The 27,991-nt window shown below is 35.3% G+C and overlaps 1 protein-coding gene across 20 annotated transcripts in view; it reads left to right on the plus strand.

The window, feature by feature from the left end:
• Positions 1-27,991, plus strand: part of EIF4G3 (eukaryotic translation initiation factor 4 gamma 3) — a 287,482-nt gene that overhangs the window by 147,135 nt on the left and 112,356 nt on the right. For 12 of the 20 annotated variants that reach the window (XM_081306230.1, XM_081306245.1, XM_081306247.1 and 9 more), the window contains 5 exons: positions 1,392-1,424; positions 11,773-11,952; positions 12,558-12,672; positions 21,103-21,200; positions 23,087-23,209. In XM_081306230.1, the coding sequence (XP_081162356.1) occupies positions 1,392-1,424; positions 11,773-11,952; positions 12,558-12,672; positions 21,103-21,200; positions 23,087-23,209 (549 nt within the window). The remainder of the gene's footprint in view (positions 1-1,391; positions 1,425-11,772; positions 11,953-12,557; positions 12,673-21,102; positions 21,201-23,086; positions 23,210-27,991) is intronic. The other 8 variants (XM_081306244.1, XM_081306234.1, XM_081306236.1 and 5 more) reach the window with 1 other exon arrangement.

Consider the following 27,991-nt stretch of genomic DNA (forward strand, 5'->3'; position numbering starts at 1 on the left):
TCCAGGTTATCTGACATTTTGGCCATGTGGTCCAATGCAATTTGTTTACATTTTTGTGTGTGTGACACAGTGTTAGTTGGGAAAACAATTCTGAAACTCTTGCAAGATTCTGTTGCACATGATTTAAATTCTGAGCATGAAGGATTATTTCTTAATCTTCAGTCTAATTCATCAGTGATAATAAATTCATGGAATGTTCTTCATAGGAAGTATGAAGGTATTAATACTTTAAAGGTATTAAATAAAAACCCTGTGTGGTTTACACTGAAAACATTTACTTTCTAAATATTTTCATTATTAAAGGGGGTGATTAACATCATCCTACCTAATGTATTAATACTATATAATATATAGCTGTATATGCCCCTGTATTTTTTTCGGTCCTTTTTAATTGAAACATAATGGAAGCCAAAGTTTGCTCTGTTGAATTGTTTGATTTTAGAGGTTTGACAATAGAAATTTTCATGAATGAGGAGCTTTTCTTCCATTCTGAGTTGAAGGAAGCTTTGGAATATATGTTATTGACTTTGAAGCACTGTATGATTTAGCTGAGGAATTAGGTTTCCTTTTCCTTTTATTCTCATAACAAATAGCAATAGGTACATAAGTATAGTGTTTGCTGTTCTCAACAAATAAGAATGAGAGATTTGACTTTTTAAATTCTTTTTTTTTCTTTTTTCCTTCTCAAGCCTATAAATAGTACCATTTTGATTAATCATGTAAGACACTGATGTTCTTTACCAGCTATTTGCTTTGACATGCCTGGTATTAAATTTAACAGTTAAGTACATTTTAAAAAATGTATTTTTCATAAACCTTTATGCTTTAACTTCAAGAAATAAGAGGAAAATACAGAAACTTCAAATTCATGTATAAGATCCCTCATTTACGTTAAGAAAATTTGCTATTAGTCCTGTTACATTTATTTCCTGCCAGACATTATAATGATCTCTTGGCTATTTCTTGTAATGTAAACGCATTTCTCATGTCATCTGGCTGTATCAGTTACATATAGCATACTTGATTTTCATGTTTGTCTTAATATAATCACTCAGTGTCTAAAACTTTCATCTGCCTGATTTAGGCTTTATTTATTTATATGTTTATTTGAAGTATTCCTATTAGAGAGTACTCTAGGTATCTAACAGCTTAGCTGTTTTTCTTCTAGCTGATAAATGACAAACTATCTTGGTAGTGTTGTTAACCTGTTGAATCTTAGTACCTGTCTGTCACTGTCCTGCAGCAAAGCTTTGACTGTTCTATGTTTTTTTTTTTTTTTTTTTCTTGTGGGTTTTTTCTTTTGGCATATTGTGTGACATTTTGGTTTTTGTTGTTGTGTTTCTGACTCTTTGTGCCTTTCCTTTTGTGTTTGTTTTCCCTCCTTTTCTCAGTTTGCAGCGGGGCCTCGACCTGCCCATCATCAGGTACTGTACCCTTGCCCCTTCACTATCACTCTTAACTAATAGGCGGGAGCTTCAGTAGCTGCTGACTCTTAGAATGCTGCCACCCAGGGAATCACCCAAATTACTCTTTCCAGAGTAGTTTCTATCGGATGTAGTTCAGTTCTTATTGTCCTTTACTAATTCCTTTGCATTTTGTTGTTAATGTACCCCTTTGCTTCTGTTCACAGCAAATTTTTTTAATACTCTGATCTTTTTTTTCTTTCTAAAAAAGATTGATTTGAAATTAGACAACTTTGAAAAATTTAGATATATTAAGACTTCACAAACTTTGTTGATCTCTATATTGTTGAAATTCAACTGAATGGAGCAGGCAACATTCTAAGGGTTTTCTGTAAACATTCTGATGTAATTTGTTTTGATGTGTATAAGATAGCTTTAGTATTTCTAAAACCACTATTAATATCAATTACTAACTTAGACCTAATGACATTAACAACAACATACATTGAATTGCTGTGTAAATTATCTTTATTCTTAGCATACATAGAAAATAGATGCCTTATTTATTTTTAATATTTTTTGCCTACTGGTTTATTAAAATGAATTTATTATAGGAAATAAAATTTTAAAAATGTGCATGCCAGTACTGTGTTATTTATCAAAACTTAGCATTTTGGGAGAACAAAGACTTTCATACACACCTTCCTCCTACTTTGGAGTGTTCTGAAACATCTTCTCCCGGTGTCCTGGGAGAAGTTTAGGTTAGACTCTGATAGATCAAGGTTTGTATTACCAGCTCTATTGTGTAACCAGTTGTTTTAAGCAAGTCTTTCTGAGCCTGTTTCCTCATATGTAAAATATGGATAAAACAGGGATAACACCTTCTTTTAGAGATTATATACACGTAAGGTATCGATACAAAGTAAGCAGTCAGTAAGTGATAGCTGGTTTAAGTAATTATTTTTATGCAACATAGTACTGTCAAAAAAAATAAGGGAAATATTACCAGTATTTCCCAGTGGTGTCATATTTAGAACTTTTATTACTGACTAAATGGATACTGTTTAATTGTAGGCCTTCAGTACAAGAATCAGTTTCTTAAAATGTTGTGCTTCCAATTTGGATAACATAATGACCTTCCAAATCCTGAAGTGTTAAAAGTACTTTGTAGGAAAATTAATTTGAAATGAATCGGATGTCTGTTTGGATTTCATAAAGAAATAAATCTCGGGTAGTTTTTAGCCTTAAAAGATAGTATTGTAGGGGCTGGGATTGTGACTCAGTGGTAGAGCACTCGCCTAGCATGTGTGAGACACTGGATTCAGTCCTTAGTACCACGTAAAAATAAATAAAATAAAGGTATTGTGTTCATTTATAACTTAAAAAAAATAGTATTATAAAGTGCATTAAGAGTTTGGACTTTGACCCAGGCATGGCTCACTTGTAATCCCAGCAACTCAAGAAGCTGAGACAGGAGCATCTTAAATTCAAAGCCAGCCTTCGCAATCTAGTGATCCCCTAAGCTACATAGCAAGACCCTGTCTCACAATTTAAAGAAAGTGTTGGGGATATGACTCAGTGGTCATGGGTACCTGGGTTCAATTCCCAGTACCTGCACATCTCTCTCACCTCCACCTGCCGCAAAACAAGGGGCTGCGGATCTGGACTTGCTCATCAGGTAGACAGACCTAGGTTTGACTGTTTTTAATCTTCTCAGCACTGGGAATTAATCTTAGAGGTACTTTACCGCTGAGCTACATCCCTACCCCTTTTTATTTTGAGAATAGGGTCTTGCCAATTTCCTGAGGCTGGCCTGAAGCTTGAGATCCTAATGCCTCAGCTTCCTAATGATTCCTTATTATTATCTGAGTGTTCCCCCTCAGATAATACACAGCTTCAGTTTTGTTATCAGTAAAATGGAGATAGTAATACCATCTCAAGATTAATATAATCAGTGAAGGCTTGGGCTGTGACTCAGCAGTAGCATACTTTCCTGGCATATGTGAGGCACTGGGTGCAATTCTCAGCACCACATATAAATAAACAAAATAAAGGTCTGTCAACAACTTAAAAAATAATAATAATAAAAAAAGAATCAGTGACATAATGCAAGTAAAATGATTAGCAGAGTGAGAATCCAGGACATAAGGGTTACTACTAGTACTGAAAAAGATAGGCCCTTAGGTAAAAAGGTGATATTATAACTTTCGTTTTTTAGTTGTGGTTGGACACAGTACCTTTATTTTACTTATTTATTTTTATGTGGTGCTGAGCATAAATCCCAGGGCCTTGCACTTGCTAGGTGAGCTCTCTGCCACTGAGCCACAACCCCCACCCAAGATATTATAATTTTTTCATGCAATTTAGTCTAGGCTACATATGCAAGGCTGAAATTTCATTCCCTGTCAAGCCAGATTCTCCTAAAAGAGAAACCTGGGAAATCTGCATTCAAGAACCAGAGTCAAAGAAACGTAATTTGCGAATTAAGTGGTGAAAAGGAATTGGGAAAGTTTTCTGAGCTGCCTTTTTTTTTTTAAGTTATTAATAGCTCTTTATTTTATTTATTTATTTATCTGTGGTGCTGAGAATCAAACCCAGTGCCTCACACATACCAGGCAAGTGCACTACCACTGAGTCCCAGCCCCGGCCCCCTAAGCTCCTTGATATAAGGCACAGTTTAGTTTCTGTTTTTTTACATGTTCACTTTGTATACCTCTCTTTCTTTTAAGGCAGAGCATTAGTAAACGGAATTAACATTACCCTTGGCCTCATTTCTTTTTGTAGATTGTCTTGCAATAGACTGATGGAATGCTGGGTAGGTTTTGAAACTAGTACCATATTACAAAATAACTCGTGCCCACCTTCTTATAAGAGTAGCCAGGTTCTTATAGATTGTTTATTAGTTTTAAGTTCTTATTAGTTTTTAAGTTCTGTTTCTCTGCTTGTATTCAGTAGCAGTGGTCTTTAAATCAGGATGTTATAAGCATTTATAAATAGTTGACTGAGAAATTTGTTTTCTTAACTTTTTTCCTGAGTTATTAAAGGCATGTGATATCAGTTTATCCTTACTTCATTCCAACAATCCAGGAAAACTTTTATAATCTATGTGGGGCAAGATTTTTCATGAGTAATATGACTCAGGAAAGTGTTGGCAGGTTGATCTTTAGCTGTGCTCAACCACTGAGCCACATACCTAGCCCCTTTTTATTTTTTATTTTGAGACAGGGTTACACTGAGTTTCTTAGGTCCTTGCCAAATTGCTGAGGCTAGCCTTGAACTTGTGATCCTCCTGCCTCAGCCTCCTGAGTTCCTGGGATTACAGGTGTGTACCACGATGCCTGCCCAGCCTGTAGTTCTGTTGGCTTCCCTGCAAACCAGGAATACCATGCTGCATTTAGAATTATGTCGGTTACTTCTTCCTGGTACCATCAGTTTGTGGCTTTTGCCGGGATACTTTAAATTATTAAATATTTTCTTTCTTTTTTGTCGTGGTGTTTTCGTTTTTGGCTTTTTTGCATTTTATTACCTGAAGAGCTTTTGGAATTGTAGTTTTCTTCAAAGGTAAAATAGAAAGTGTTGAGTCATTTTATTTGTAAAACACTCTTAGCTTTTAAAAGTATGTTTCTTTTTTTTTTTTTTTTTTTTTTTTTTACACTGAAAATCACAAGAGACTGAAAGAACAGAAAATACATTCAGAATTAAAACAAGCCGTTGGGGCCTGGGGATATAGCTCAGTTGGTGAAGTGCTTGCCTTGCATTCGCAAGGCCCTGGGTTCAATCCCCAGCACCAAAAACAAAAACCCCAAAACAAGCCATTGATATGATTTTTTAGATTCTGACTTGTTTATTTCAAGTGTTTGGTCTTTGAAATCTGTGTAATTGTGGTTTAAAGTTATGTATGTACCTATCCTTATTTTACTTTCGGGTTTCATAGTAGAGATCAGGTGGTTGGTTGCATACCATGACTTAGTCTTCTTTTCATTATGAGAAAAACCAGGGAATTAATATTTAGAAATATTCATGGAATCAAATAATTTTACACCTTGCAGTGTTTATAAATACTAAATACTATGCATAAACAAACAACAAACTTCAAAAACCTTGACAGTATGTGCCACCAAGTAATATAGTACCTGGTGACAAGCATTGAAACTGCATTTTCTTCCTATTGTAGTTTGTTTTGTTTTGGGGGGAAGAAACAAAACAGAAACAACTCCTACCGCCAAGAATAATTCACTTATGTTATTTTTTCAATATAATCCCTAAAGATTTCTCTACTGACAATGGTGCTGTTGCATGTCTAGGTTGAGACATGTTTGTATTGCTTTAGGTAGTTTCATTGAGTTTTGAAAGTGAAATAAACCACAAGTGAAGGCTTGTGGTTTGCCTCTAGGGTCAGACCTGGCATGTGAATGTGAATAGGATAACAGATCAAGCATCTAGACAATCTTGTGACCAGAACTCAGAGCTTTATGAAGGATAGTGATAGGCATTTGGATCTGGGGTCTTGTTCACATGGAATTATAGAGTGGGGAGCATGAAGAATGGAGAAAATGCCTATCAGGAGTTGAACCTCATGCTTCAGCTTTTGTAATTACAAAATGGGTACAATATGCTCATAAGTGATAGAAATTATGTAATATAACCCCTATTTTTTGTTGGTGTTTGGGAATTAAAGTGCCTGGCCTGCCATATAACAGCCAGGTCTGCTCCTTTAGCAGCCAGTCGGCTTGCCTTTTTCTTTTCCCAAACATATTTGATCTATGAATGAAGTCTTCCACTAGGATGCTCACTTCCCAACTGTTTTCTTAGGGATCTGACTGAATACCCCTTATTCTTGATAGAATTCTTAGTTTTTCCTTATCTGACCTAATATTCCAAGGCAGCATTGTATAGTACAGTTTTCTTTGATGATGGAAATGTTCTGAATCTGTACTGTTCCCTACTATAGCTACTGGCCACATGTGATTATTGAGCACTGGAAGTGTGGGTAATGCAGATAAAAACCTGAATTTTAAATTTTATTTCATGAAATATGGCTAGTGACTACCATATTGGAGAGCTCCACTCTTGGCCTTTCATCTTCTGAGTCTTGGTGAAACCTAAATTATATAATATTGACCACATGTAGACAGGGAAATTAAAAAAAAATTTAGACTGAACTTTCTTAGTAGATTATGAATCAGGTTGATACCTGGGTGATATCCCACTATGTGGACTTTTTACTGCTTGTCCTTTTGTAACTTGTCAGAGAATCTTAGCCTGTCCTTCAACAGCATTTTAGACTTTGAAAATATATTCACCAAAAAAAAAAAAGTCTTAATTGAAGATCTTACTGCTTATCCTTCCAGTACCCTGACTTATATTACTGCATAAAGATAGGGATGTCAGGAAACATAGTTTTGCTATGTTTATTGCTTTCCAAAATAATAAGTACTCAGATTTCCCCTCCTCATGTGGGAAGAACTATTGTGATTGAATGGGATTTTTCTAGATGCTAAAAATGAGTAGAGATTTTCAAAGAATTTCTGATTATATAATTTGTTAGAGATGTGTTTGTTTTTGATGCTTTCAGTGAGTAATGTCATGCAAAATAATGCATCATAATTATTAGCAACTTCTAAAAAGCATTTATACTATTATTATTGGCCAGGAAGCTTTGGCTAGTGTGGTAAATTATTGCATCTCTAGAAGAATTGTATAAGAGGAAACATTTTTCTCGCTGGCTTTTGGAATGTTTCTGGAAAAATAAACAATCATGAATATTCCATCTTCAGCCTCTTCTTTAAGTGTATCCTAGCTCTTTGGATCTGCCCCCAATTATATATCAAATGAGTATTATTGTTCTGCTCTGCCATTCTACTCTGGCAATATGGTAAACCATTAAAAGACAAGGAACTTAAGTACTTGAACAGATGATTCTTTTCTTGTGCATGGTTCTCTCTTCTCTGTTCTAATGGTCATGTAGTTTGGTATTGCATGATCAAGATGTTATCTAAAAAAATCTGTACAATCTGAACTGATTGGTTAAATTTGCCAGATAAATGCTTCAAAGGAACAAATAGCAAGAATCCCTATATGAGCTTCAAAACCAAACAAAGAGCACAGAAGTGAAGAGCATAGCTTATTGACAAATTATTTATAAAGAAGATTTAAGGGTTTTAAATTATTCTAATTCAGTACTAGTCAGTGGCAAAATGTAATTGACAAAAGCGTTTCTGTGATTCTTGGTTTCATTAATGAATCACATGTGATAGTACTTTGAGAAAATGTTGCCCACTCAGCAACAAATAGTTTCTCTTCCCCCTCTTATCCCCCTTCCATCCCCTCCTCTCCATTCCTCTTGTCTATTTTTGGTTTTAGGGACTGAATCAAAGGTCTCTTATGCTAGAAAAGTGCTCCACAACTGAGCTTTGTCTCCAGTCTAGCAGATATATTTTGAGTGAGGCAGACCTCACCTGAATATTATGTTTGGTGGTCTATTTTGTGAGACTTTTGATTAATGGGACCAAATTAAGAGGACAGAGCAAGCTGGCCAGGAAGTTCAGAGTCCATGTTGACAGGTGGTGAGAAGGAGGTGATTGGCTTGGGAAAAAAATAGTGGAGTGAATGTCTACAGTGGTGACAGTCTTGAGGTAATGTGGAGATGTGTCACTTATGGAGAAAGATCTGACTTCACTGAGATTTTAGGGATACACATGGAGTGAGTGGGCAGATGATACAGACTGAAAAGTTTGGAGCCAGTAGAAAGAAAGCATTTCACTATGAAATAGAGCTGTGACTTGGGTTGCCAATGGCATGTTGTGAAAAGACTTTGTAGCTTTAGGTAGATGATAATACTAAATGTCATATGCTGTCCTTCCAACCAGGAGTGTTTGACTCTTAAAATGATTCTTCACTCCTCCAAGAAGAAAAGGAATTCAGAAGGATTGTAAGCAGTTGGGGAAAATCCCTTCTAATATATATTCCTTTTAATAACCTGGGTTTATTGTCAATGCCCATCCATCTGAGAATCTGATTTTTTTTTTTTTGTCCTACTACTAAATCTAATTCTTCATTTGTCATTGGATAGTTAGAAAGAGGCACAGAAATAAGAATCCACTTTTTTTTTTTTATTTCTTTGAATTTCTAGCTGGTACAGCTTTTCTAGACCTATACATATTAAAATCTCACAGCTCTATTTCATCGTGAAATGCAATTCGGATACTGATGACCACACTTGTTTGAAGTATGTTGTTGTTCAAGGTCATGAGAAGGTAGCTTGTATAATAGTTAAAAGTACACACCTAGAGGCTAGAGGTATAGCTCAGTGAGGGAGCACTTCCCTAGCATGGGCAACCTAAAGTACATACCTGGAACATGACTGTTTAAATTGTAGATGGTAATTGACCTTCAGCAAGTAATTTAATCTCTATATCCCTCAATTTCCACATATCTAATGGGGTGTTAATAGTAGTGCTTGCCTTTGAGATTTGCCCTGAGGATGCTGCTTGGAATGTTGCCTGGTAGGTAGTAAGTACCATATAAAGTGTCATTGTTGTTATTTAAAGAGCCTATATACATTTCTACCTAGCTTCAAAGCGGAAATCTTAGTGTATGAACATTATTGTATGTCAGTAATTTTGTGTTTTGTTGGCTTATCTGTATGTTAATATTAGGAGTATCATTAGAAATACTTTTTGTTTCAGTCACTGAAGGAAATACTACTCTAAACTCCCCCTGAATAAGATGTAACCTAGGTTATTCTAGTTACAAATTCCATTAGAATAGTATGAAAATAGTAGTTTTTAAGAAAAGTCTTTCCTAAATGTTAAAATTATGGGAAAATTTTGCCCGTATCTATTTTTCTTACTCTGTGTAAGTGAATGTGTAAGTTTCTTCCCTTCTCCTTTGCCACCCCAAAGTGCCATGTCTTTTTAGGCAATTATGTGAGTGCCTTAACAAAATTTGGTGGTAATATAACCAAAGTAGACTATCTATCACCTTTTTGATTGTTTTCTTGTTTTGGCGGTCCCCTAAGAGTTGATGGAAAAGGATCTCAGTATGAGTCTTTTTATCCACTGTCCTTGATGTCTAGTAATAGTCAATAATTTGAGCAGATGGATGACTTTCCTCTCCTTGAAGCCTGTAACATTTTTGTGGTCCTGATATATTAGCTGTGTTATCAAAATGCTTAAGTTCATCTGGGAAAAGTGTTAACAACTCACATACATTTATATATAATAGATTGCATCTGCTAAGTAGTTTTTGAAACTTCAGTCCAGCAATGGGAAGTTTACTCCTTCAGTGTTCCTATTTGAAGACAACAAAAATTGTTGTGCCTGTCACTGCAGTGTGTCAGTGGAGATAACTAGGAGTTGGTTCTATAGTTTGGGCCTGTCCCAGGTTCCTGGGATATCAACTCTGCCTCTTGTGCTTTCTTTGCATCTCTATCAGCTGCTTTGTGGCCTTCCCCATTGGGTTCCCCCATTCACTTCATTCTCCTGTTTATCTTTCTCTTGCTTTTCTGACTTAACCTCTTAGGGGCTTTATTTGCCTGGAGGTATGAAGGTTGAATGGGGATGAGCCTTGGGCACTAGATTACAATTTTCCCACCTCAGCACAAGATGACCAGTTGCTTATACTTTTGGAGTATCTCAATGCTTAAGAATACGACAGAATAAGTCCTGAGTGGGCCCAGATGCCAAAGTTTGGCTTTATTTGAACCAGTTATAACACTCATGTCTGGAATTATGAAACAATGCAGGGGATCTTGGCTCTAGACAGCATTTAAAAATTATTTTTATAGCTCTCCATTTTAGATCTGGCCTATTAGATGTCTGATTGATTAGTTGAAAAGAGCAAGTTTCTATCATGCAGAGTCTGACATAAATTGAAATTTTTAGTTATTTCTTAGGACATTTACAGACTCCTAAATAACAAATGACACTTTTATTGTTAAATCTTATCTCTATTTAAGATGGAGAGTAAATCATAGTAAAGCTAAATATAATTATAATGGCCAAATCATATAATGGCCATCTATGAGCCTAAATAGGAATCAGTAGTTCCAACTGTTCTTGTGCTACCAAGCAACAATCGTTTTTTAAGATGATAAAACTTTAATTTTTTGTTGTTGTTGTTACTGGATTTACTTATTTTCAATTAAATGTGATTGAAGCTTTGATTCCACATGTGTTTGAATTCTCAAGTGGAAAATTGTCATTTCGATTTTTCTAGACTTCTTTCTTCTCCTATGATTACTAAATAGAAAGATTTTTTTTGAGCTGCATGCTGTGTCTACCCCTTCCTACTGATCTGTAAGCTTTTCCATTGGCTTTCTTTCTGTTTCCTGCTGCTTTCTTGCTTCATAATTGAAGGGAGGATTCAGACCCATTCAGGTAACAAACTACTGGTTCTGCATGGCCTCTTTATTTCTCTGTCCTATTATTATTATTATTATTATTATTATGAGATTGGTTGTTTGCTGATAAATAAATGCATTCATGTTGGAAATATCTTATTGGTCTACAGTTTCACGGCTTTTAGGCTTGCAGTGAGAACCATAAATAATTATAGGTAGTGGTTGCTATTTGTGAGATTGGAGTTCTGCTCATTCTAGACCATTCCAGGCCTGTCTAGATTTTCTACTTTGATTGCAGACTGTTCTAGAAAGCAAAATTGAGTTCAGGTTAGGATGGCATTTTGTCACCTTTTTCAAAAAGAACGCTTAGTTCGGCACGTGACAACATATAGATCATTTTAATTTTCCTTGAATGAACTGGGATGAAATTTTTACATTCAGGGCTGGGAATGCAGCTCTGAGTTAGAGTACTTGCCTACCTTGTATGAGGGCCTCAATTTGATTCCAAATACAAGAGGAGAATAATTGAGAAAAACTTTGTTATTCAGAGAGACTTCTTAAAACATTTTATAAAACTTGGGTGGTAATTTTGGGGGGAACTACTTTTAATTTTTAACGAGTTGATTATGAGCCACCTATTATGAAAGAGCAACAGTTATACATCAGAAAAGTTTTAGAGAAACATCAGATACTCTTTGGATATATTTATTTTAAAATTACATTATGTTTTTATATTGCATTTAAAAATTGATAATATGGTCCAGGACATTCATTTTAAAACAGCTGAGGCTTTAAAGTTGAGATTACCCCATTGTTTTCAAATGTGAAGACACTGATCAGAACTTTACTTAATATATGAAGTATATTTTGTGAATCCATTCATTAGGCAGTTTATTCTCTTTTCATGTATATTATATTTCGAATTGGAGTCCATCAGATTATTGTTAGTGGAAAAAGGAGAAAACTCAAGATAGTAAAACATACATATTCCCCTTAATTAAAAAAAATTCTTTCTCCCCCTCCCAGTTTTTCCAGAGGCCTCAAATTCAGCCTCCTCGAGCCACCATCCCAAACAGCAGTCCTTCCATTCGTCCTGGTGCACAGACACCCACTGCAGTGTACCAGACCAATCAGCACATCATGATGGTTAACCATCTGCCTATGCCGTACCCAGTACCCCAGGGGCCTCAGTACTGCATACCACAGGTAAAGTATTGCTCAGGCCCAGCTAGGCCATCGATAAAGTGGGAATTAACCCAGATTCTCATCAGAGGCTAGCAGGGAGGGTGGTTGATATCATTGATTTTTTGGTAATGTGTAAATTTTCTCATTGGTTATGAAGATCTAGCCATTTGGTCACTTCCCATAAAATTACAATAAGATAATTGAATATCTTCTTACCAAAAAAAAATTTGTGTGTATGTGTGTGTATTTACTCAAAAATTCCTAAGATGATGGAGACATGTAGCTCTTACCTTTTCTGTTTCCCACAACCAGACTGTTCTACTATAGACTTAGTAGTTATTTTGTTCTTGTGATGTCATTTATTGGCACTAAAGTTAACAGCCAGAAGTCATTTTGTAGTGAGCTGATGGTTGCCTGTGTTGATTTGCTGAATAGTTTTACTTTCATTTTGCTTGCATCTGGATGGGAAGCAAACATTTTGATTGTGTATAACCACCCATGTCTTCGCCTCTTTTAAATGATTACACACACACACACACACACACACACACACACATATTACTTGGTTTTTCCATAGTAAGCTACCTTCATATTATGCATAAACGTCTATACTTTTTCTCTTCTAGTACCGTCATAGTGGCCCCCCTTATGTTGGGCCTCCACAACAATATCCAGTTCAGCCACCGGGACCGGGTCCTTTTTATCCTGGACCAGGACCTGGGGACTTCCCTAATGCTTATGGTAAGTAGGAAAAAAATCAAACAACTTCTGCTAGTTTGTTGTATTCAATTTGTTATTTCAAAGGTTAGTTTAGGCATTGAAGCTTACTTGTGGGAAGGATTTGGAAATAAAATCTTGCAAACTTCTGTCTTGAAAGCTACTTTTTTTTTTTTTTTTTTTTTTAAGAGAGTGGCTTACAAGGAAAGAGTATTATAGGAGTATATTTAGTTCATGACACCTTCTGAAGGAGTTGGTAGTTCTGGTTGAATGAGACCATGTGTCAGTCGTGACATCTGCTATGATGGCATAAATATAATTATTTCCCTTTGATTTATTTTTCTTCAGGTATTTACCTCCACCCTGTATCCGAGAGAGTTTAGTAATGTCTGTCTTTCCCACTGGGATGTAATATCCACAAAGGCAGGGATTTTAGTTTGTTTTATTTACTGCTATATCCCCAGCTCCTGAAACAGTGATTAGTAGGCACTTGGAGAGTGTATGTGGGAGGACTGAGGATAACTCAGTGAACTTATGATTATTTACCTGCAAAATTGTGATATAATCTGTGCCATGGGAAGGTTTGAGGATTAGTTCAAGTAAAATTGCTTTGAAAAATTAAAGGTGTTTTTAATGCCACACTTATATATGACATTTAAGCCAATACTCAACCAAGATGTATTAAGAAGTACTTATATTTCCAATAAATTTTTATTGTATTTGACACTTATTAATTCTACAGTATTATTAGGGATATAATCAGTGGATACTAGAAAAATTAAGCTTAAAAATTAAATAAGCATTGGTCTCCCCCAAACTCCCAATACCAGCAAAGCAGACCTTAAAATTTTAACTGGCCTAATATAGAAATCTGTCCATTAGCCAGTTTCCTTACATTGAGATTTAATAGCTTAGTTAAGAACCTTTACATAAAATTGATTTATATTAGAATAGCCCAGGGAAGTTTTTTTTTGTTTTTAGTTTTGAGGTGAAATCAGCAAAGCAACCATGTATACCTGACTTTCCTTCTTTTAGAGAAGGTAGGTACCTTGGCCAATATTAATATTGCCTTTTGAAATTGCCATTTCAAATATGTATGTTAAACCTCGTTAAATGCCTTGAATATATGTTTATTTGATATTTTCAGAACAGCATCTATTTCAAATATGTGAGTTTTTTGTTTGTTTTTTGGGGTTTTTGTTTTTTGCTGGGGATCAAACCCAGAGCCATGCATATGCTAAAAGTAAGCGTTTTTCTCTGAGATACATCTCTAGCCCCATGTATATAAATTTTAAGGTTAAAACTAACACATCCAATACCCAGTTGGTTTGGGGGGGGCGGGCAGTACCTGGGGAGACAGGGTCTCACTGAGTTGCTTAGCGCCTTAATGTTGCTGAGGCTGGCTTTGAACTTGTGATCCTCCTTCCTGTCTCATCCTCCTGAGCCACTGGGATTACACGCATGCACCACTGCATCCATCCCAGTTTTTGAGATAAAATATTGCTGGTACTGTTCAAGTATTCCTAATGTATCCCTTGAATTGAGCTATAAGTCACTGTTTTCATACAGTGTATTGATCCTTATTCTGAAAATTTAAATGAAAGTAATTTGTAAGTATAACATTGGCTATCTTTTTAATTATTTTTAAAATAGGAAAATTGTAAGATGAGCTTCTTTCTTTTAATACTTATTTTTTCGATTTAAGTGGGCACAATATCTTTTTTTTATATTCATGTGGTGCTGAGGATCAAACTCAGTGCCTCAAGCATGATAGGTGAACATTCTACCACTGAGCCACAACCCCAGCACCTAAGATGAGCTTCTTAGAATAAACATACTAGTATTAAACAATATTTCTCTTTTAGTACCATGTTACAAAGAGAGTGTAATTATTTCTTATAATTATAAAATCATTTTTAAAAGGTTTCTGTTTATTCATAGGTTATGTAAATCACCTGTGGACTCAGAAAACAACATGGGTCAAATTTTTACTACAAGTTTCTAACTGCCCTCTCTATTGCTTTTTATAAATGACTGCAGTGTATAAACTATGGATGAGTTTACTAGTCATGAAATCATTGGTAGATTTGATTATACAATGTTATACCATATTTTGGCTTGCTTTATTTCTGTTAGAAATGATCATTTTAATGAAAATGAACTGTGTTGAGGTTCACTTATTGCTCAGGCATTATTGATGTCTGTTCTGTTTAATAAGAATTCTGTTTTCCCCAGTAAATTCTTTTGCAAGTCCAACTACCATCTAATGGGTAATTTATTCTCTGGATTTAAACACTCTATGATCTTAAATTACTTTATTTCAGCCAAGTGTGTTGTCCTACACGAGACCTTGTCTGAAAAAAATAAAAAAAGGGCTGGGCAAAATTCCTGGGTTCAACCCCAAGTACCCCCCCCCAAAAAAAAAGACAAGAAAAGTTTATTTTATTATGAAAATTGTTAATAACAAAAATTGAAATTATAGAAAATATATAAAGCTGAAATAGCCAGTTTCTTTTCATTCCCATCCCCTAAAGAAGCAACATTTCATGGTTTGATTTATATTTTTCCATTTATCTCAAGTGTACATAGAACTGTTCATAATATTCTAAAACTTTCTGGAGGTTTATCAATCCCTTCTGCTCACAGAATATTCATAAACATTTCATTACATATAGGGTTTTGTTTTTGGAATGAGTCATAATTTATTTAATCCTTTACTGTTAGAAGTATAGATTATTTTCACAATTTGGGTAGCCGTTTCAGATTTCAAGTTAGGCAGTAGTACAAATGAGAGGGTCTGGTGCAGTTGTTTCCATCAGTAATAAGTCCCTCAGCTGTAACATCTGGGGACAGCTGTTCTGGTCTTCACGGTCCAGAAGCCGTGAATATTCCACTTCCTATTCCCTGTTTTTGGAACCTTTTCTCCTCTTTCTACTCCTAGGTCATTGTTTTCATCATTTACCTCTTCTGTTGGCATGGATTCAAAATGGATGTGGGAATAGGATCAGAGTTTGTGTCCTGTTCTGAGACAGAAAACCATCCACTGGCAAAACCTATTAGGAACAGATCCTGAGACTTGTTCCTTCTTGCTGTGCTGCTTGAGTTTATGAATTAGATGGTCTTCTTTGCAGAGGTTTTTTTTTTTTTTGCTGGTGGTTTCTTGGGGGGGGGGGGTATTTAATGCTGGGGATTGAACCCAGGGCCTTGTGCATGTGAGGCAAGCATACTACTAACTGAGCTCTATCCCCAGCCCCTTCCTTTCCATTTTTAGCTTTATATTCCACTCTAGCATGCTACCATTTTATTTCCATATGTAGTTGAACTCTTGAATAATGATTCTCAAGTATTTTTGTCTTCATCAGTCTCTTTAATCATGATCTAGAGATTCTCCTAGTTCATTATAATTCCTGGAGTGTTTGTATAGTTTCAAAGAAAATGAACTAATGATAGTATTTACTCGATATAAACTTTTCAGTTTTTCTCTTGTTGGTGTTTCTTAAACACTTTGAGGCCTCTCCTCTTGTGTCATACAAATACCTAATGGAGACATGACATTATTTTTAGGTCAATCCTATGGGATTTTGGCCCAAAGATGGCAAATTTAGATTCATGGGCAAAAGAGGGTGGAATGGTTAATGGATAGTCATTGCAATAATGTTGGTAAAGGGGGAACAAAAAAAGGGGGGGGGAGATCAAGAATTAAGCATAGTTACAGTTTCTATTCACTCTTGCTTCAGACCAGTATATTTCACTTTCTTCTAGTTTTATATGATTTCCTCCTCTCTGCCATCTTTTCCTGAACTCTTTTGGGGTTTTCGTGTCAACCTAGACATTGAACCACTATGTTCATCTTCATTTCTGAAGAAAATTCAAAGTTCCAGATGTTTTCAGAAGGCCTATAATGTGTAAAACATCGTGAATAGGTATTTTATGGAATGCAGATGTTAAAATATTTCCCGTGGGCTAGGGTTGTAGCTCATTGGTGGAGCACTTGCCTAGCATGTGTGAGGCACTGGGTTTGATTCTCCACACCACATAAATTATATATATATATGTCCAATGACTGCTAAAAAGAAAATATTAAAAAAAGAAAAAGATATTTCCCTGTCTTTCTAGATCTTTCCATACATTTGTTTCATATTTATGCTTTCGTTTTACCAATGAGAAGAAACCTAACCATTGGTTACACTAGTAGTTCTCGACCTTTTAATACCATAGGCATGTATAATGAATAAAAAATGAAATAAATGAGGAGACACAAAGGACTTTTACATTTTTATTTTTGTCAATAAGATCTTTACAGAAAATTGCCATTTACTGTTAGTATTATTTTAATATAAGAAAGGTATTTTAACAACAAAAGAGTAGTACTGAAATTTTTTTTTTTTTTTGCAGTACCTGTGGTTGCAGTACGAGGCAAGCAGTTCTACCACAGAAATACATACCCAGCCACTTTTTCATTTTTCATTTTGAGATGATATCTGGTTTAGTTGCCTGGTTAAGCTTGAACTTGCAATCTCCCTAGATTAGCATGAATACCTGATCTTAGCCGAGCCACACTGCTGACCTGTATGGCATTTTTGGGCCTTAAGTAATGCTTTTTGTGGAACCATTGAATAGTTGGGATTACAGGTATTTGCCACCAGGACTGGTGGACTAAAATAATTTAAAAATAGGCATAGTTCTTTATAAAAATTGAAGTTGGGAAACCTATAAGAATATTTATGTGTATTTCATGGTTATTATTTTTGTATTTTTTTAAGTAAATGACAGCAGAATGCATTACAATTCTTATTACATGTATACAGCACAATTTTCACATCTCTGGTTGTATATAAAGTATATTGACACCAATTCGTGTCTTCACACATATGTACATTGGATGATGATGTCTGTCACATTTCACCATCCTTGCTAATCCCCTGCCCCTTTCCTTTCCCGCTCACACCTCTGCCCTATCTAGAATTCATCAATTCCTCCCATGCTCCCCTTCCATATCCCACTGTGAGTCAACCTCCTTATATCAGATTAAACATTCGGCGTTTGTTTTTTTGGGATTGGCTATGTTTGCTTAGTATTTATTATCTTCTCCAGTGCCATCCATTTACCTGCAAATGCCATGATTTTATTCTCTTTTATTGCTGAGTAAAATTCCCATGGTTATTATTATATAAATTTTGCCACACATCATTTATACCTTTTAGATAAGTTGGGGTTTATGAGCCACTGATGTAGGTCAGCAGTTTTTCTGTAAGGGACTGGATATTAAATATCTCAGGCTTTGCAGGCTGTATGGTACCTATTGCAACTATTCAAACTTTGTCCTTATAATGTAAAAGCAGCCTTGGCTGCCAGGTGCTTTGGTAGTGCCTGCCTGTACCAGCTATTTGGGAGCCCTGAAGCATAAGGATTGCAAGATCAAGTAACCTGGACTATTCAGTGTTATTCTGTCTCAAAGTGAAATGAAAAGGGGTGGGAATGTAGCTTAGTGTCAGAGCACTTGCCTAGCATGCATAAGGCCCTGGGTTTTTGATGCCTAGCACCACACAAAATAACGAAAAAAAAAAAAAAATTCACAGTAGGTAAACTACTATGTAGGAATGTCTTTTCAGTACTTGGGGGTTTTTTTTTGTTGTTGTTGTTGTTGTTGTTGTTCCAGGGATTGAACCCAGAGGCACTTAACCACTGGAGCCACATTGCACTTTTTAAATTTAAAGATAGCATCTTGCCGTGTGTCTGAGGCTGGCTTTGAATTCACAATTCTCCTGCTTCAGCCTCCCAAGCCCGTGGAATTATTATATGCATGTGCCACCATGCTTGGCCCCAATTCAGCTTTATTCAGAAAATAAATGGTGGTAGGATGGGTTTGGCCCTCAGACTATAGTTGAAAGACTGATCTAACCAAACCTACTTCATTCCATGCATAGGAAACCGGAGGTACAGAGATAATAAATAACTTTCTTATCTGATAAATGGTATGCAAAAATTTGTGTGTGTGTGTGTGTGTGTGTGTGTGTGTGTGTGTGTGTGTTTTAATGTAACTGGGGATCAAATCCAGGTTTTGTACGTGTCACATTTTTAATAGAACAAAAAGTATATTTCAATGTTCCTGTTGTTTGGTAGGGTAGATTTCTTCTGCTGGTGCCCACATTTGAGAAAAAGACTTTATCTTTTACTTGATTGAGTTTAACCACACTGTATTGAAAAAACACCCATTTCTGTCAGATTTATTCTGCAGCATGTGATATACCAGCCTTCTTGCCAATTGTGTTGACTCATTCTTCATTAGAAGAATGCTATATCTGTTTGTTTGTTTATTTTAAAGAGAGTTCACCTTTGACATCTTATTTTACTTAGCTTGAAAAATATGGGAAGGTGGGCAGATTATGTTGCTTGTCTAGCTGCATTTGAAACCAATTTTAGGGGTTATTTTTCTGAATTTCGTAGCTAATGATGTAATAGGGGACTATAAAATTATTAAAGCTCTACTGTGAGTATAATTTACTTGCTGGTAGAAGATGTCTATTTGAGGTTTTTTGTTGTTTTTCTTTGTAAGTTTGCATTGAACTTAACTGAAACTCTAGTCTTGCCCTATACCTACCTCTTTTCTAAATACGATTCTCTAAACCTGATTCATATCTTTAAGGTATTGATACTGCAAATCTTACTGCTTCCAAGAAATTTTCACTTCAAGATGTTATGATGGTGGTGAGGATGTTGATCATATAAATGACAGTGATAATAAGGCCAACAGTATTGTTTGTTAGTAACACAGATTTTTTTCCTGTACCTTTACCTGAACCTTCATGCACATTTATTTTTTCATATCCTTTCTCCTACAGTAGACCCATCCTTTTATGCACATGTTAGATTCCATCCTGTACCCACTTAAAGCTGTCACTATGCTATTCCTCTTTTCCCCACATTGTCACCCGTTAACAGATGATATGTTTTATATGCCAATATTAAATTTGTTTCTTTTGGATGCCTTATTGTTCTTTAGCAATAGCCCCTTTTCACCATTTACCTTCCACAAGAAAGCTTTCAAGAAAAACAGTTATCTATCCTCACTGATTTCATTTTCTTTTGTCATTTTTACTTATTGACTCTGCCCACATCAGACCTACTTCTACCCTGTCACCTCTCTACCAAAACACCTTTTTAGGGATAACCAGTGATTTCTACTTTTAACAAATCTTGAGTTGCACTTTCAGGACCTTTTGACACAGTTGTACACTTCCTCATTCTTGTATGGTTTTCTTCATTTCAACCACTGCCTTTCCATTTCCTTTGCTGATTTTCCTCCTTGTTTTCTCCCCTAACAAAGATTTCAACTTTTGGCTGCTCCTGCTGCTGCTTTAAAAAAAAAAAAAAAGTATACTGATTTCATAATGTTATCTGTATTCTAGCAATTATTAAAAGGGTATACTGTAGATTTGTGTCTTTTTTTGCTTATTTGGTATCTCCATTTGAAGGTTTAATAAACATCTCAAACTTGCTCAAAATTGAACTCTTGATTTATTTCTCTTATTTTTCCTCATTTCCATGAATAATGTCTCTGTTCTTTGCTTAGGCAAAACACTTTCATAGTTTTTCCTAAGTCGTCTTCCTCTCACACCAGCATCCATCTCTTCATCATATCTTCATATTCTACTTTCAAAACATGCAGTTTATCTTCACTCCTAAGCACTTAGTTTGATAGTAATTACAATAATCATTTAAGTTTTGAATGTGAAAAGGTTCATTGGGAGTACCAGGGATGGAAGGTATTTTCAGGCACATGGGCAGTATAGTCAAAGGCATGAACAAAGTGAAGGAGATTGATTTTGTTCAATTTGGTTGAGATTGGTGTACTCCAAGGATGTAGTAGGAATATGTTAGAACTAGGGCAGCGGGTTCCATAAGTGAGAACGTAGAGTTTGGCCACTTGTTCATTCCCCTCCCCACAAACTTTAGGACATTTCCCAGGTTTTAATCATGGCTCCCTGTGGCCTGGTAATCCATCAGTAAGGATCTCACCATCCTCTTCTCCCCAGATGATTAGGATACTCCCCCTTTTCCCCGACCAAGCCCCCACACAGACTCACTTTTATTTAGGAGTCACTATTGCAGGTGATGGACTGGCAGAATATGATGTTTTAAAAGCAGCACTATAGCTCAGTTTATGTTTTAGAAAGATAACCCTGATGTCAATCCACAGGGGAGTTCTACTGTGTGTAGTTGTTTTCATATTAGATGTTTATGAATGTTCAAGAAGTTGCCTATTTTTGGAGTAATTTCTTGACCACTTTAGTAACTGGAGGAGATCTTGTGGGAAGAAATTACTCAGAATGTTGAGTAGATGATGTTTATTTACTTTTTAAAAGGGATTCTCTAGTAACACGGTGTCATTGGTGGTCTTACAATGTGTTTGACAAAATAACTGAATGCTTTTATTTTTTTCAATTTCTTTAGGAACGCCTTTTTATCCAAGTCAGCCAGTTTATCAGTCAGCACCTATCATAGTGCCTACACAGCAACAGCCCCCTCCAGCCAAGAGAGAGAAAAAAACTGTAAGATATATTTATTAATTTTTTAATTTAAAAAAGACACATTATTCACATATCAAATAATTTTACTAAATTCTTATTCATCTCAGTTTACATAAGTGTTCTTTTGGTTGTTGTTTCTTCCCCGATAGCCTCACCATTTAATTCTACCTGGAGGATTTTAATTGGCATGTTATTGAGAAGTTGTACTTAGTGTTTGCTTGATATCAGCTTTCACCATTCACTGGGCTGTATGACAGCCTTAGAACTGATGATTTAGTGTGCCAAGGTCTCATTCAGTGGGAGGAATATTAGCTCAGTTCTTATATACTGACCATCTTTTACCACCAATCCTAATTAGCTCCCTGCTAACTAATAGAAAAAATAAAAGGAGCCAAAATAATAAAAACAACAACAAAAACATCCCTTTTGTGAAATAGATTTAAAAGAACAAATCAGCATTTCGAAGTTTTCTAAATTTTAAAAACAAAAAACTGAGACTTTGTCTAATAAGTTATGCCCGAGAGATTTAAGTAGAGTATAGAGTATAGAAACATAAAATTCAAATTGCAGAGTATTTTTGTAAAAGAGAGGCTTGCGATCTTTTATAAAATGGATGACGTTTATAATCAAAAGACACTCCCACATTCATACAGAATAAAGTAGATGGAAATAATGTTACAGCAATACTTTTGAAGCACTCTAATAAAACTGAATGAGGTTTAAAATGTGGTACTTTATTATTAGGACCAAATTACTTGTGCGTGTTCATGTCATTATAAACAGGACACACCAGTGTAGTTTCTTGACTCTACAAGAAATTGTATAGTTTGTATAGTTTCTTGTAGAGTCAAGAAACTATGCTTTGGAAATGATGAATCAGCATGCTACAATTTGGACTTAAACAATAATTTCATAATGCAGAAAAATGAATAAAAGTGATAATGAAAATGGAAATCAGTAATAATAGACGTTATTGTTAAATAAACTAGAATAAATGAAGCAATACTTAAAACTATAGTAGAAACAAGTTTCTATACCTGAAAAATTAGCTAATGTATAAATTTTAATTGAAGAGTCATTCCCCTCTAAATTTCATATCCAGATGATTTTGTTAGTGAATTCTGAGAAATCATCCAAGAAACTTTACCTGAATTAAGCTATACAGGTCACGAACAACAGAGAGGGCCCTTCATACCAGGATGGATTGCCAGGACCTGTTCTGACTTTGATAAAGCACCTTCTCCACTGACATCTATAAGCATAGGGGCCTTAAAAAATTAAAATGAGACCACTCACTGTTCTGTGATTAGCATTTTCTTAAACAAAAAAAGTACATCTTGATGATTATTCCATATCAGTATGGTAGGTTCTTTTTTTACTGATATTTAATTGCAAAGATGTAGGATAGTTTTTTTAACTATTCTGTTCTTGATTTGCCTTTTTGACATTTTGGTCTCTTCTCTGGGAAAAATAATACTTCAGTGAGCTTACTTACAAAGTATTGGGTAAATTTCTATTCCTATATTGCAGGATGTGTTAGAGAATCATTTATTTAAAACTTTATTTTGCCTAGTAACTTCTAAATGTGAAAACTGTTTTGTGAACTCTGTAAATAAAATTAATATGACTGTTTTGTTAAACAAGTGTAAATATTTTGCAGTTTTGATCTAGAAATTCAGCCAAGTAGGTTCCATTATGGCTTAGTATTTTAATTAGTTCTTCTCAGAGGTAATGGTCTAAATTTCTTTGAATAGCCCTATATGTTTCTGTGATTGAAGTAATTTCAGATGTGGTGATTATGAACTTGATGGTTGATAGGTTTTTCAGTTTATACCTTTAACTCATATGCCTGTAAATCTGCTAAGTAGACACCCATCTCTTCCTTTGCCATTTTATTACTCTTGTAGATAAGAATTCGAGATCCAAACCAGGGAGGTAAAGACATAACCGAAGAGATTATGTCTGGCGGTGGAAGCAGAAATCCTACTCCACCTATAGGGAGACCCACTTCCACACCCACTCCTCCTCAGGTAAGGCAGAGCGAACCGTGATGGACAATGGTGTTGTTTGTTCATTAAATGCTACTGAACTCTTCTTTTATCTATAGCTACTTTCTGTGCTTTCCATTTCCATCAGTTGTCTCATAGCCTCGAATATCTAAATGGTATTTAAATAGACATATTATTTCTCTTTGCAAATTGTTACAACTCCAGATTTTTATTGGTAATATTTCTATGTATTGTCTTCACATTCAGAGCACAGCTGCTGCCACTATTCCTAATGAATTATGATACCAAAAGGAGCTGCATTCCTATGGAAATCTCATCATTAAATGGTATTTTATGTTTTCAGTATGGAACCTGAGGAAATAAATGTTGCACTATGTAACATTAAGGTTGAGAATTTAAACATTTTTACCAGTGTTGCTTACAAATGAAAGTTTGCCTGTGTCATTCAGAGCATATTTGGATGTATAACAGATGTACTTCTCACCTTTGAAGAATACATAAATCAGCTTCTTGAATGGAAAGTGTTGTCTTTAATTATTTACAAGGGTTATTTGTAAATTCTGTCAGGCACAATCTTGGTGAATGTAGTTATGTTGGTTTCCTAAGAATTTGCTTTCTTATTTTTAGAAATCAAGACATTGTAGGAGGAGTTGGAATTTAGTAAGTTGTAAATTTGCAATACAGAATGGAATTCCCCAAATCTGAGAAAGTTTTTAATATCATTAGTGCGTCACCTTAAATTGTGATAAATGATTCAGAGTTCAGTGTTTTTCAAATCTTTGAAATTCTCTAACGTTTGAGCCCGGAATATAAAAACAAAAGCAAAGTTATTAAGGAGTAGGGAACTACCTGCTTCCCTTTTATGGCTGGATGAGGAGATTCCTTCGAGCTTGATTTATAAACAAATGATACAGATTCTCCAATATAAGATATTTTCAAATAACAAACTGTTGTCTTGATTTTAGTAGTATAAGTTTAAAAATATTCTTAAATATTGAGCTCACAAATAGATGTCTTAAGAGTCCCTTGAAAATTTTATGAATTTGAATTGTCCTACAATTTAATTCTCTGTTATAATGATATGTTTTAACTTGGAAATGTTGTTAGTCTCTGGCTGATGATTATCTCAGACTTCCATTATCCAGATGAGTACAAAAGTGGCTGTCTAGATATGTGATTTGTAAGGTCATATTAATGATTGCTCTGTACCGTTCCCTATTTTCCCCTCAGCAACTGGTCTGAAGTCTGATTAGCTAAGAAGGTCTTATATGTAGTCTCTTCCCTGGATGTAAGCATGAGACAGACAGAATTTCCAAACTGAAATTATTTACTTAGGTGCTCTATTAGGTGAGGGTATTCTATGACAAAAATTTGCGATCAGGGCAGTCACATTTTAGTCTTTATTGTCAAATATTAATTAAAATATACTGTCAAGAAGTATAGTTGACACCCTATGTTGATTTGTATTTAAATTCTTATCTTAAACATGTATTTATCTTTTTGCATTTAGATTTCTTAGGAGGTATGGGTTTGTTTTCCTTTTTATCTTTCAACTTCTTAAGCCTATCCTATTTTGATTATTTTTCTGTCCTTAGCTGCAGTAATGACTTTACTTTCTATCTTTCTCCAAGGACTGTGGACCTAAACATGAGCTGATGTGTCTCAGTAATCATAAAAGTATATTAAATATATACTTTGGGCTGAGAAATGTCCTTAGTCAATAATAGTGATGTTGGTAATTCTCTTTGAGAATTGTAGTATTATCTATAAAACTTAAGGTTAGTAGGTGATTTGCATTTAAATCCACACTTCGTAAATCCATTGTCCTTTCAAGTGCATAAAATTCATGTAAGGAGGGAATAACTTTTTAACAGATGTGTACTAGAAATATATCGAAATATATCTTTTTCCTAACACAACAACAGTGCAAGCATGAAGATAACTGATAATGACATCATTTTCTGGAAAAAATAATAGAAAGTGGGGCACATGGTGAGAGAGGGCAAACATGGTTAAGGAAAATCGTTATTCCTGCCTGATTGTTACATTTTATAAAACTGTTGATCCAGTGTTTCAAAAGAAGCTAGAAATCCTTCCATATCTTTAACAAAAATGCTGTTAAGTTTTATGTTTTATTATTTTGGCAGCTAATTCCATTAACAGCACAATGCCAGCCAAAGAAAATCAAACAGATTTAGCATCAGGGGTTTTAATTTCAGCGCAATTCCAAACAGCTCCTGAACCACATCACTGCTGAAGGGACAGCCCTCTGCATCCGAACTTAGTTCTAAAAAGTTCCAAAGGACTTACAGGGTGCCTCCCTATCACTGAGTTAGTTCTAGATTCTTCAAGGGACAGAATTAACAGCACAGACTCAATAGTGTCAGATCACAGAGACCCATCAATGGATGAAGTAGTACAAAGGGTGTAAGGGAGAGAGAGAAGAGACAGAGGCAGCTCTTCAAGCTTCAATGCCTGGATTTATAATAAAACACAATGTATAGTGCACAAGGGATATTTGTTGAAGGACACACTGAGTTTGATTTTGGCAAGCTCTTAAGCTGTTGTAATATTTTCTAATTTGGTCTTGACATCTTTTAAGAGTGGGTATAAATCTATATAGGCCACTCTGTAGGAGAGCTTTGACCAGGGGCAAGTTAGGTTTGAACGTGTTGGTCAAGAAGGCACAACAAGGAAATTATTATTATTATTTTTTTAATTTTAATATTTATTTATTTTAGTTTTCAGCGGACACAACATCTTTGTTTGTATGTGGTGCTGAGGATCAAACCCGGGCCGCACGCATGCCAGGCGAGCGCGCTACCACTTGAGCCACATCCCCAGCCCACAACAAGGAAATTAAACCAAAATATATGGATCCCCAGCACCACCAAAAAAAAAAAAAAAAAAAGGAAAAGTGTGGGGGGGTGGGGGTGGAGTATTTTTTATCCCTTGGAGGTTATGATCTTGTCAGGAGGTCAGTGGGAAGCCTAGAGGCATCAAGGAGCTCAACCAGCAGGTGAGGAGAAGGGAGTAGAAGAAGAAATAAAGATCTGTGGGCCATGCCTTTATTAAGCTCTGTGGGTGTTCTCTCTTAGGCTTCCCATGTGGTTGTGGTTTGGCTAATCTAAAGAAAATAGCCTTGAAAGTGAAACTGATTTACCCTGGTGTTAACCAGTAGCTTTTATCATGGTCAACAGCTATGCAATGTGTTGGGTTTTCAATCATTGAGATGAGAAGCAACCTATATCATGGGGGAAGTTTTATTTAGGCAAAGCCCAAAGATTGACACTGGGTTTCACATAACTTATGTTTGATGCTTAGGCACTATCTATATTAAAGACGTTCATGACAAAAGCTAAGGGTTCATTGGCAAACTGCATTGGGTTTATATGAGGAAAATGGGGAGGAGAAACACATTTTTTGCTGCTGATGATTTTTTCCTAAGAAGTAATGAATGGAATTTGAAACTGCCCTTCGAGATTTTTATATATCATCTGTGTATAAAATCTGCATGTGTGTATACATGCACCCTTACAGATGATCCTAATGCATAGATTTAGGTGTTCTCTGGTAGATATCATGGAGAGAGGTAGAGTACTAGATGTTGGTCTCTGTCACTTAGATTTATGACCTGTGATAAGAATATTAAACCCTTAAGCCCCTATTTTTTCATAATGAAATGAAAAGTGAAAGATTTTGCTGGGAAATCTTTCATTCTTCATCTCAAAATGGAAGAAAGGGGGAAAAATTGTTACTTTTTTCCAGCAACAAATCCCTTAGCTGTTGCTGAAGACAACAAGGTATAAGGAGTATTCCTGTACTAAGAAGTGTGCAGCTGCCTGATAGTCTTTAGACTGTTAGGAACGAGTGGTATATCAAAGTCATAAATTTTTTTTTAATTAAGTCGACATCTTATGTTTCTTTGTCTTTCTCATCTTTCTTTTTTAGTTTGTGTTTTTTTGTTTTTTGGCTTGGTGTTTTAGAATTTTTCTTATTGTAAAACAAAGTTATAAGTTAGGAAGGGGTCTTGAGCAGATACAAGTTAGGAAACTATTGATTGCTTTAATATCTCAGTAGATATAGATAGCCTGTCTTGTCAGTAGGTTATTTAGTCTTACACTTGATATCTGGATATCTCAAACTCTGACCATTTCTTAATCAGTTCATTTCATGCTTTAGCAATATTAGTTTCTTAAAGGTAGGTTGAAAGCACTGGTAAATAATATTCATGTTATAAGTTCATATGTACAGTAAGGAGGTGAGTTCCTGCATACAGAAGTCGAACGTAATGTAATATAAGTTTAGTCTTAAGTTTTAAAGTACCATTTTGTTTTCTCAGTTATAAGCACTGGTGAATTAATACCATTCTCTTCCCTGAAATATACAGGTATAGTTTTTAGTGTTGACTGCAATAAGATAATGGTTATTTTATTAAATCACACTTCATTTAAAAAAAATTTTTTTTAGTTTTATATGGATACAATATCTTTATTTATTTATTTTTATGTGGTGCTGAGGATCGAACCTGATGCCTCACACATGCCAGGCAAGTGCTCTACCACTGAGCCACAACCCCAGCCCAACACTTCATTTTTAATAGTTGAGCATTTATAACCTTCCTTGACTTAAAAATGTACTTTTCATTAACATGAAAACCTTATAAAGTTAATAGAATCAAAAGTGGGGTGAATTCTCTCAGTGTTTTTAACTGTGATATCATAGTGATCGGAGTCTTTAGGTTGTTAAACTGTAGTTTAACCCGAATCATACAGTCAGTCAGTGTTTCCGACTTAGAGTTGT

Source organism: Spermophilus citellus, assembly GCF_964194105.1.
Source record: "Spermophilus citellus genome assembly, chromosome: 9".
In the NCBI taxonomy this organism is placed as follows: domain Eukaryota; kingdom Metazoa; phylum Chordata; class Mammalia; order Rodentia; family Sciuridae; genus Spermophilus; species Spermophilus citellus.